General features: G+C 40.7%; 1 protein-coding gene across 1 annotated transcript; it reads left to right on the forward strand.

The window, feature by feature from the left end:
• Positions 1-304: 304 nt before the first annotated feature.
• RAB9B (RAB9B, member RAS oncogene family) lies at positions 305-10,103 on the forward strand. Its single transcript, XM_035018426.1, has 3 exons — positions 305-441; positions 5,368-5,439; positions 6,592-10,103. Exon 3 carries the CDS (start codon positions 6,634-6,636, stop codon positions 7,237-7,239), a length of 606 nt encoding a protein of 201 aa, XP_034874317.1. The 5' UTR covers positions 305-441; positions 5,368-5,439; positions 6,592-6,633; the 3' UTR covers positions 7,240-10,103.
• The last annotated feature ends 1,547 nt before the right edge of the window (positions 10,104-11,650 follow it).

Raw genomic sequence — 11,650 nt, forward strand, 5'->3', positions numbered from 1 at the left:
GCTAAACGGGAGAGCAATAGTTGACGGTCCATGGTCATTGTGCCTACTAATCGGCGAGGAGAGGAGAGGACAAGGGAGGCCAGGGTTGGACTCTGCGCATGAAGGAAGAGCGAGCGAGCCAGGGAGCGCTCTCGACACGCGAGGGCAGGAGGCCGCTACGCCGGGTCTCCGGCTCCAAGAAAGGGGCACAAGGAGGCGGCGCGGGCCCCGCCCCCTCCCCTGGCGGGCGCGGGCGCGAGACGCTGCGCGGCGGCGGTGGCGGGCGCGAGCGGCAGCTGTCAGGCCACCGAGGTCCGAGCTGCTCTTGCTGCCCCACCGAGGACGAGGAGGCGGCAGGAGCGGTGACCGTGTCACTGAGGAACCGGACTGCCGGCACGCAGAGCTGACCTGCCTGGCACCCGCGGCCCCCGCCCCCCCACCATCTCTCTCCCATTGTATTGGGTAAGGTGCGGGTGCGTGGGCAGGGAGAGGGGCTAGCGACCAGTGGACGCGGGCGGCCGGGAGGTGGGGGGGCCTGTGGGAAGAGGGAGAAAGGGAGGTCTAGGTGATCCCCCGGGGCATCTGCACCTTGGGAAAGAGGCGTAGGCACTGCAGGGGTCGGAGTTGGGGGGGAAGGTGACGATGGAGGGGGGCGTTGCTGAGTAATTCGGAGCGGCTGGCAAAGCCCCGCAGATAGACGCAGGGCTCCGTGGGGAACGGGTGTGGCTCAGTGCGCATGCGCCACAGCTGCTCGTTCTGAGAGATGGGGATGAGGTGAGATGACCCGGGTCCGAGGTAGTTGGAACTGTGCGTAAAATCTCACTTTCTAGATCCCCAATGCCAACAGTGACCCTGTCGTAGAGATAACAGCATTCCCAGTCTCCTAAGGAAGATTCTTTCCCCTATACTCTGCTCTCTTAATGTCACCCAAACCTCACCTACCTGTCTCCTGGCAGGCTACTTGGGAAGAAGTGGCCTGGGGCAGGGCCAAATTGCTATCTAGTGTGCCTTCGGGCTCATAGCCCTAGAGCTGTTGTTGTGAGGAGTGAAAGGTTAGAGGTGAAATTCCACATTGAACCCTTCCGGTTGCATATAGGATATAAATATGGTCATAAATGTGGGAATAGTGTTTCAGTGGCATGACAGCTGTGGCATTTGGACTCAGAGTAGGAATGTAGCTGATAACTTGATTGCTCTACACAATGAATCCAGTGCGTCAGACGGCTTCCCCGCTACAGAACCCTCCCCCACCCCCACCAACAAGCATCAGGTTGTACTGGAAACAACCTACACCATTTAAGGTAGAGGGTCTCAAAGACGCAATCACTTCTTGTTTGTATTGATTTTTACATAAGTTAAAGAAAGCCCTGCCCAGTTCTCCAGTGCAATATTTTCCAAATACTGTGCCAGGAATCAACAGTGAGTTGGGTGGCCCAACCAGTGTGTCACTAAGATGGGCTTTCCCTGTAGCTTCAACCATGGCTCCTCCCCTGTGCAGATTACCACCACGGCCACTCTCATCCACTACCTAGCTCTCCCCTGCTGCTCTTCCCCTACCCCCAGCCCTACAGTACCACATCCCTGTCAACACATACTCCCAAACAAACTGCACAATGGATTTGAGCATCATTCCGCCCATGGCAACCAAACTGATGTTGCCAGTTTGCTTTTCTATTTCTCGTCTATCCATCATCACACTAAAATATTCTGTTTTCAAAGGTTCAACCTCTTTCTCGTCATTGTACTGCTTCTTTTCACACTCCCCCACACACACACACACCCCTAAGCATCCCCAGCTAAATACAATAATTTTAATAAGCTGTGTGGGTGCAGGCACAGCAGATTCAAAAGGTTTCAAGTGTGTTGAAGAACAAAGAAAACTAGGGAGCATTGGTTATGTGAGTTTCTAATTTACCTTATTGTCTGAAACTTAGACTCTGGGGGGAAAAAGTGAATATACTATTCTTAGAAAATTCTTGTTAATTGTGGAGAGTGGGTAAGAAAGGGGAATTGCATCTCCGGGACATTTGAGTTATTCAAAGGCAGGTCTTTCTCTGAATAGGACCAAAATCAGATTAAACATTTTAGTCAAAATCCTAAGCTGATATGGGACCCATACAAGATGCATAAGGGATTTGACTTTCCCGTTAAATGTACTTAGGTTTATCAAAGAATTCCATTGCCTCCTTAATGCTATCTTCTTTTAAGGTTTGACTTTAATCTGGCATATTCTGGAGGAGGAAAAAATTTTGGTTTACTTTTATACTGTGCTAGTCCTTTTTGAGTATGTACTAAAGGATATCACACTTATTTTCAAATGACAATAATGATAATGATGGTTGAGATGCCAGCCTCCACTGAAAACATAATGTGGAGATAATTATACCGCTCTGACATTTGGTGGGGATAGAGAAATTTATATGTTTCTCTTAAAAATGGAGGGGCGGGGGAGGGAAACTAGAGCATTGCCACTGGCTTTCAACAGGTGAAGTCCCTGGTAAGTCCCATCTAGAAAGTGATGCAGATAAGTCCGTAATTTCTGCTCTTTAGTCACAAATAAATAATAGTATTTGGACATCTTACAGAACTGCAGATCTCTTGTACCTTGGCATCAATTCAGAGGCATTAGTTCTGAGCACCCACCTAAACAGTTAACTAATAAGTGAATATTATTCATTATCCATAGGAAGGATATGCTTGCTGCATGGATGGAGGGGCTTCAAAGACATACAAACAAGGGTTTTACCATCCAGGAATTTAAAATTTGGTTGTGTAGGAAAGACATACTTAGAAAAAAAAAAGGGGGGGGGTTAAACTAAATAAGGCAATATAATGATACCATTTCAACTGTAAATCATGAGATCTGAAGTTTATATGTTAATTCATAAATTCCTTGAGGGTAGGACCTTGCTTTAAAAATGTATGCATTTCCAACAGTGTCTACACCCAATGGGTGCTCAAGTAATGAAGCTTTGCAAAGTAGGTAGGGAGAAACCAGAGGCAGGGAGAGAAGAGCCAGGAAGTTTTCACAATAGATTAGATGCAAGGAGATGTGGGTCAAAGTGAGGATGGTAGCAGAGGACCGGGAAAGAATATTCCAAGGAAAAATCCACAGGATTTAGTGACTGAAGACAAGGAGACATGTCTAAACTGTATTCAATTCTACCTTCAGGAGACAAATGGGAGTTGGAGACAGTGGAGGAGAGCGGAGGGTTAGCTTAGTAAGGACAGAGCACACAATAGGCACTCAAATGTTTTCTCAATCATCAGTAGCAGGATTGGACCAGAAGACCCTTAGGGTCCCCCTGACGCTAAGATTCTGTGGTGTATGCAGATACTCAAAATTGTTAGGGAACAAGGCCTTCTCAGATATTGAAGGAAGAGGAAAGGAAGAATTGTGATCTTCCTACTGGCAGGCCTTTTCTGAGGAGGGTTCATACTGAGTCACAAGGCCCCCAAAAGTGAATGACAGGAGGTGAAGGAGCAAGAGGAACAAAAATCTCAAACCCAAAATTTCAATACATGCTTACAAATTTTTGCAAACTTCCTAAGTTATTCATCCCCCCCACCTCGCCAAATCCTGTGAGTTAAGTAGGGCAGGTATTATCAGCTCTGTATTTGTATAGGAAGATATTGAAACAAAGCAAGATTAAATAACCTGCTCAAGTTCATAAAATAAATGAATGGCGTAGTAGTGATGAAGACCTTTGTCTCCTGATTGCTGCCAACCCAGTGCCCTTCACACAGAGCCACACTGCTTTTCCTCCCTTTTCCCTGGTATAGAACCTATGTACACAGAAGTTGTATGTGCAAATGACCAAATAGGGAATGCACAAGCAACTGCAGCATTATCTCAGATGGTTATTAATACTTCATCATTATTCCTGGAGTTGAGTATTTGGTTTCCACATTCACTCAGTCCTTGACCATCATTTGAGTTTATCCACAGCTGAGAAAGGAGAGTTAGTGAGTTGTTTAATCACGTAAACACCTGTTTGCTAGGAACTTGAGGAAGCTCATTTGGCACGGGCCCTTAATACTACCAGTACTGTTACCCAAGTTTGTACTTCCTCTGTTCCTTTTTTAAGTGAGCAGTCTGTAAAATTATCCTACAGACCCATAGAAAGGATAAAGAAGTGTGCTAATGCTTGTTTCATTTCCATTTAAAGAAATGTTTGTTACTTGAACTAGTTCCAAAGAAAGCAATTTGAGAGCAGGAAAAAAGAGGACAAAAATCAGTAATGGTAGAAAACTTGAAAATTTTTTAGAGTAGATATAGACCAAGAAGGAAGATAAAGCCTATCAATTTAGAAGACATTATTTAAATTCATAATTACTGATTTAGGTCTCTGATGAATTCCTTATTATATGCTTTATCTATATTTGAAAAAAATAACATGAGATGATTAGGCAATAGAGATTTCTAACACTCTTCTTTATTCTTAAAAAAAAATACTCAACAAATCTAAGAACTGTTTTTCTCTTTAGACCAGCACTCTTGATGCTGCTTAAATAACACTCTTGCCATAATTAACTATGTTAAGTGAATGTTGTGTTTGAATTTAATAAAGCCAGCTAAATACTAAAACCTGTGTTCAAGACATGATCAAAATTAATGAGTAAAAAAATTAGCCAAGAGAATATATTGTAAACAGGGAATCTCCAAACATTATTTCTTTTTTTTTTTTAAGATTTTATTTATTTATTTGACAGAGAGAGAGACAGCGAGAGCAGGAACACAAGCAGGGGGAGCGAGGGAAAGGGAGAAGCAGGCTCCCCGCTGAGTAGGGAGCCCGATGTGGGGCTCGATCCCAGGACTCTGGGATCATGACCTGAGCCGAAGGCAGATGCTTAACGACTGAGCCACCCAGGCGCCCCCAAACATTATTATTTCTTCTCTGATCTTATGGAATCAATTTCAGAGACAACCTCGAGGCAGATTGGTGAATGCATTAATAACTTTCTTGGAGATGGGAACATTGGTAGACATAAAGGGAAGGAGTTTCATCTCTGACTTAGGATTTCGACATGTCTTAGACTCCTCCTCTGTGCTTTCCCTTTCCTGAATATCATCTATTGTGACTATCATCTACTTCCTTTGATTTACCTTTACTTTGAATGAAGAGTTCAGTGGAGGGACAATATAAAACTCTAAAAGCCATATGAAGTACACTCATTAGGACAAGTTAAAGTTTTTGCAATAATATTATTTTGTCCGTGTTAAGCATTTGTAGCATTTTGAACTCTTCAGTATATTTGTGAAAAGCATCCTCTATAGGTAAGTTGAGGTGGGTCTGTTTCTTTCCTGACTTGAGTATATTTATATATAGCCTTAACTTTGTTTTATTATACATTTTTAAAAATAACATTTCCCAATCCATTTTCTAGAACCCTAAAAAGAAAGAATAAAACAACAACAAGGAAAAGAAAAGACTAAAATTGTGGCAAAGACCCAACTGGGTAGGTATATATATTTTTTCATTTGATCTCTTAAAAAGGAATATTTAGAAAAATATATAATTATTACACACGCACCAACATAATACTAAGGACTAATGAGGCTTTTTAAAATTACATTTCAAATGTGTGTGCCTCCAGAAGCTCTTTTGCATGTGCTCTTTTGATTAGTAATTGGTTTTCATCTCTTTGGGTCTCTTGCATAAATAACACCCAGTTAACATCATCATTGTTTTGTTCCCACAGTGGACCTAGTGTGAAAGTACTTACCAAAATCTAGTACCGGTTAGTTGTTCAGTAAACGTTTGATCTTTTTATCGTAAGATGCATTCTAGATATTCCATGTACAGACATGTTGTGGAGGTACCAAGAAGGGTACTGCATTGTTTTTAGCACTTTAAAGTTTACAGTCTATTTTCATTGGTGCCATTATGGAATTAGAACCTAAATCTAAAAATTAATAAGCTATTCAAGATTTTCTTCCTAAATGATAGCTGTTACAATGATCCCAGTCAACAATCATCAATTTACATGTCATTGTTCCATGAAGAAAAGATTGTGGAAGATCCTTTATTTGTGAGGGTATCTGTATCAATGCAAGTATAATGAGGCAAATGCCTGAAGAAACTTGACCTTTATCTCTCTTCCAAGTTCTGGGGTCCAGTCTAATTGTAGCCCCAAACTCTACTGACATAATTAAAATTTCAGCTTCTACAGCTTTCTCTCCTCAATAATTCTTGGGTCTGTCATGGACAGGCTTCAAACTCCAAATCAATTTTGTACTATTTGCCTCTTGTTTGGAACTGTCAAACTGGAAACTCATAATATGGTTACACATCTGAGTGGTATTCCTGTTCTAGGCTCTCTCGCCTAGAACAGGGTCTGAACTGAACCAAATTATAGCACCATCTGCTAGTCCATTTACCCATGGCATTCAGCCATTTTCCTGGCACAGGCAGAAGACCTCAGAAAAACAAGACCTATTTTCCCTTGTATGCAAAAGGATTCTATTCCTTCTGCTGTACTACATAGTTAATGACCGTGAATCAAGAGAGGTTAAATGAGTAGGCCATATAATTCAGAGACATTTACTATGAAGTTGATTTCAGTTTCAGGTTTAACTGTTTTCCCTCCTACTTTTTCTTTTATTTTCAGGTTCTCTTGGTTATAAACTCCTCCCCAACTGGTGCTGCAACAATGAGTGGGAAATCCTTGCTCTTAAAGGTTATTCTATTGGGTGATGGTGGAGTTGGGAAAAGCTCGCTTATGAACCGTTATGTAACCAATAAGTTTGACTCCCAGGCTTTTCACACCATAGGGGTAGAGTTCTTAAATCGAGATCTGGAGGTAGATGGACGTTTTGTAACTCTCCAGATCTGGGACACTGCAGGGCAGGAGCGTTTCAAGAGCCTTAGGACACCCTTCTACAGGGGAGCAGACTGCTGCCTCTTGACCTTCAGCGTGGATGACCGGCAGAGCTTTGAGAACCTTGGTAACTGGCAGAAAGAATTCATCTACTATGCAGATGTGAAAGACCCTGAGCACTTCCCCTTTGTAGTTCTGGGTAACAAGGTAGACAAAGAGGATAGGCAAGTGACTACTGAGGAGGCACAAGCCTGGTGCATGGAGAATGGAGATTACCCTTATCTAGAAACAAGTGCCAAAGATGATACTAACGTGACAGTGGCCTTTGAAGAAGCTGTCAGGCAGGTGTTGGCCGTAGAGGAACAGCTGGAGCATTGCATGTTAGGTCACACTATTGACTTGAACAGTGGCTCCAAAGCAGGATCCTCATGCTGTTAAAAGCAGGAAGAAGCCTTTTAAAAGTGTGCCCCAAACTGTTCGGTCAATAGTGTCAGAATAACTGTGCCCCTCTGAGAGGGCACACACAAAAGGGTAAGAGAGAAGGTTGTGATTGTGTATCAGAGCCTTTCAAATGGAGGTTGTAGAGCGATTAAAAAAAAAAAAAAAAAAGCTTTATCAAGCCAAGTGTATTTTGCGTGATTTCTGCTCTTTCCTTCTTGTGTGTATCAGGACTTTTCAGAAAGCTTCAGTCCTGAGAGATTTAAATATTTTCAAATCACAGTTTAAACTTAGAACCCAGCAGCATGAAGGAGTTAAAGAGCTACAGCTATCCCTGAAAGTGTTCCATTAGCCAACTAACAAATGTCACCGTGGACTCTTGGCCATCAGTTTCTGACATTTCTGCCAAAGGAAGAAAAAATAAGACTCTGAGCTGTATTACAATAAAAAAATAATAATGCAAACAAGGATGTCCTAAGCTTCAATTATAAAGAGGTTGTGATAATTAGGTATATAACAGTACAGTGATGTACACTGCCATGTTTGAATCCTCCTATAAGATTTGCTCCCATTTGAGCTTTTCAAAAAATATCTCAGTAAGAGATACACTGATGACACTGGAAATTGATTATACTCTTCGTGTTTGAAGTAACAGGGTACTAGTGAATGGATTATGCTTAAATATGCCAACCACCCTTGCAAATAAATGGTTGGTCTGCTTTTACTTCGTAAGTCTACTTTTGCTGCATAGGGATGTTGCTTCTCTGACAACCTCTTACCAATTTAGCAATGCTGCTTAGTATATGGCTTTGGATGCAGTGCTCTCTGCTCATAATTTTGAGGGTCCTTTGGCCCACTGCTCTGCTCTCAGAGAAACCTTCAGAAAAGATTGGGGGATAACGGGCTTTTCTCACAAGGTTCCTTAACTCAAATATTTATTATAGAAGGAACTAATATCTTGTATGTTGCACTGTATGTTCAGCTGGCCAAACTAGGACACTGAAAGTAACAAGAGAGCAGACTTTAACCCAGTGGTAGACTGAATTTCTCATAGAGTTGTCCAACAGTGGAATGGACTGCCTTAATAATGAACTCCCTTCCAATGAAAATATTCAAGAAGATACTAGATGACCATCTGTTAAAATACCATAAAAAAGAATTTCTGTCCTGGCTAGATATTTGGTTTAAGGTCCCTTCCAGCTCTAAGTTCTATGAATCTGCAAGGTACAAACTGTGTTTCAGTGTTGTGTTGTCATTAGATGTTTCTTAAGACAACAGCTAAGAGGGATTTTGGAGTCCCTTTGGAGAGGGACTTTTAAAATTCTCAAACTATTCTGGGATCAGCATTTAACAGCAACTACACAGCTCTTTCTTTGGCACCACAGCAGGAGAAATTCTTGAGCTCTGAGTAGTTATTATGTGCCCTGATATAAATATCCTAAAAATACCATATTAAAATACAAAAACGGTTTGTCAAATTTTGATTACCATGACTGCTAGCTATATACTGTATTACAAATATGCAGTCTAGTTCTTGTTGGTTGATCTATTTGTCCTGCAAAGCTTTTAATCTCTACTTTTAAAACATCTATATTAAAAAAAAATAGTGACCCAAGGTAGTGAGGGACAGTTAGAAGTGACCCCCCAAAAGAGATGGAGGCCGGGGAGGAAGCAGGAGCTTATAGCCTAGGGAATATAGCCTAGAACTCTCCATTGTAGCCACATATGGAATCAGCCTTACATGTGGGACCTTATGTGCTTTAAGAGCTCTGGGACTTTTTGACTAAATAGACAAGTGGAAGACGGTATCTCAACCCAGTCATACTCAATATTTCCCTTTTAAATAGAGTCCTTACCCCATTGTCAAAGTAATTTTGATGCCAGAAGTCGAAGCCAGAACTGGGACCCCACAGCTCTTAAGTATTGGTCCCTCTCCTGCCTATGCCTATAGCCAGCCACACTGGCTTCCAAGTTCTACGATTGTTTTGCTACCATCATGTTAGGGTGAAAATCTGTACATCAGAACTGTTAAATGCTAATTGTTTTTAAGTGCATGAGACCTGGGGCCTTCTCTTTCTACTTGCACTCTGCTTATAATAGTTTCTATTTGTAGATCTCAGGCTTACATAAAGACCTCCATCCACTCAGAAAAGTACTTGTCACTATTAGAATGGCATGTGGTCATTTAAGTAAAAAAAAATTATGTGGGTATCCTATTCATAGACCTCCTGTCTAACCGAGGCAAGTGTTAATTTTATTGACAAGTCATCTGAAGCCCCTTTCCTCTTAGCCATACCAATTTTCTCCTGCCAAATCACTACACAATATCTTAATAAAAGCAGTTAACATTAAATGACAAAAACAGTGGCATTTTGGTGAGGAACACTCACTGGGGTGCTGACATAAGTTTGGGTAAGATTATAAAACACCAAAGGCTGAAATCTGTGGGTACCAGGAACTGTGCATATAGGCTTAGAAATTGTATACACTAGGATGTGCAGTGCAATATTTTCAGAAAGTTTTTTTTAACGAACACTGGATTTTTTTGAATAAGATATTTCTAATTGGAGCTTACTGTTTTTCAATAGTCCATTAAAACATCATAAAGAATATTTATTTAGTTTATTGTCATGTATTGGGCTAAATTCAAGGGGCCTCAGATTCCATATGTCTTCAGTGGATTGATGAATTTCAGGTTAATTTGTGCCTGCCTCAGCCATCTCTACTTTACCTTGAGGTATTCCACGATCCTCTCGTTGCAGGTGCTGCTAAAAACTCAAAATTGTGTATCAGATATTTTGTTTCAACTGTAAAAAAAAAAAAATCCTCTGTGTTAAAGTGAATAAAAAGTGCATTTTGAATAACCAGTATACAGTGTTTGTGCTTCTTCTCTCCCTTTCTCTCTTTGAGCAACTGGTGGGAGTGACAGACGGTACTTACCAAACAAATCACTCTTCGAGACTGCACTGCATGTGGCCTCTGGATCATGTTTTCACCGTGGTACCCCAAGCAGCCACAACCTAATGATCAGAGAGATGGGTTCTACTGATTGGGAAACAAACTCAAAAGATTAAGGTGGGGCGGTTCCTTTTATTTTATGTGACTTTTTAATGCATGAAGAACACTGAGACTGGAAATTGGATCTTGACTCTCCACTTCTTCATTATAATTTATTTTTTTCTTTGTTAATATGTTTTATTAAAAATGTCTTTTTTATTATGTCAATCACCATACATTACATCATTAGTTTTTGATGTAGTGTTCCATGATTCATTGTTTGCCTATAACACCCAGTGCTCCATTCAGTACATGCCCTCTTTAATACCCATCAGCAGGCTAACCCATCCCCCACCTCCCTCCCCTCTAGAACCCTCAGTTTGTTTCTCAGAGTCCATAGTCTCTCATGGTTCATCTCCCCCTCTGATTTCCCCCCCTTATTTGTCCCTTCCTACTATCTTCTTTTTTTTTAACATATAATGTATTATTTGTTTACTTCTTCATTATAATTTAAAACAAATGTTAAACCATCACAAAATATAAACAGAGTATACATATTCCTTTTATCTTCCTGGCTGATATGCTGTCCAAATCTTAGGAAAACATGAAAATATGGGTGAAACAGATCAGAAAACAAAGGATGATTTTGTTAAATAACTCTGTTCTCTTACTTATCACATACTGGACTTTAAAGATACTTGCATTAGCATCAAATGGCTTGAATATCCATAGTGGTGACTTTTAAATGATGGGCACAGGTCTTTCTGCAGCATGTAACTTCATTACATTGATTTCATCTGTCACAGATTAAAACTTCTCCCATTCCTATACTTCTGTCTATCGGGACTCTAGGCAATTGAAACCACGGTGGTGGGGGGGGACAGATTTTTTTTTTTTTTTTTGCCACATGTACTGTTTCCATCTTTGAGGATAATTATTTAACAAATTATCAGACCATGCTTCAAATACAGCCCCTGAAATCCTTTTGATTAGGCTATAATGATGCAGCTTTTAGACTATAGAGGATCAGAGATTTATAAGCCTCTTAAAAATGATTTGCTCATCCCAAACTGGTATTTTGAAAGCAGAAAACTAACTTTCTGTCGTTGCTGTTTTTCTGCTTGATTCATAATCCACTGGGAAATCTCCTTCTCTGGATGTCTTAAATAGTATAGCTCCTCATTTTTTGGAAATAGTTTAGCTATGATCCTTCCAGGAAGTGGAAGGTGTGGAATAGACGGGTTTCTCTTCAATTCTATAATTGAATTTTAAAACACACTGGAAAATCAAGGCAGCTATTTGAGTAAGGTCAGGATGGAAGTTGCGGTGGGCATCTCTACTTTCATTTAATTACCTGCAGTAGTTCTAATTGCAACAAATTTTTTTTTTTTTTTTTTTTTTTTTTTTTTTTTTT

The sequence above is a fragment of the Mirounga leonina genome, unplaced genomic scaffold (assembly GCF_011800145.1).
Source record: "Mirounga leonina isolate KUSES-001 unplaced genomic scaffold, KU_Mleo_1.0 Mir_101414, whole genome shotgun sequence".
NCBI classification, from domain to species: domain Eukaryota; kingdom Metazoa; phylum Chordata; class Mammalia; order Carnivora; family Phocidae; genus Mirounga; species Mirounga leonina.

Bases quoted from the DNA above. Each gene is read 5' to 3' on its own strand.
- RAB9B (XM_035018426.1), top strand. From the start codon at position 6,634: ATGAGTGGGAAATCCTTGCTCTTAAAGGTTATTCTATTGGGTGATGGT.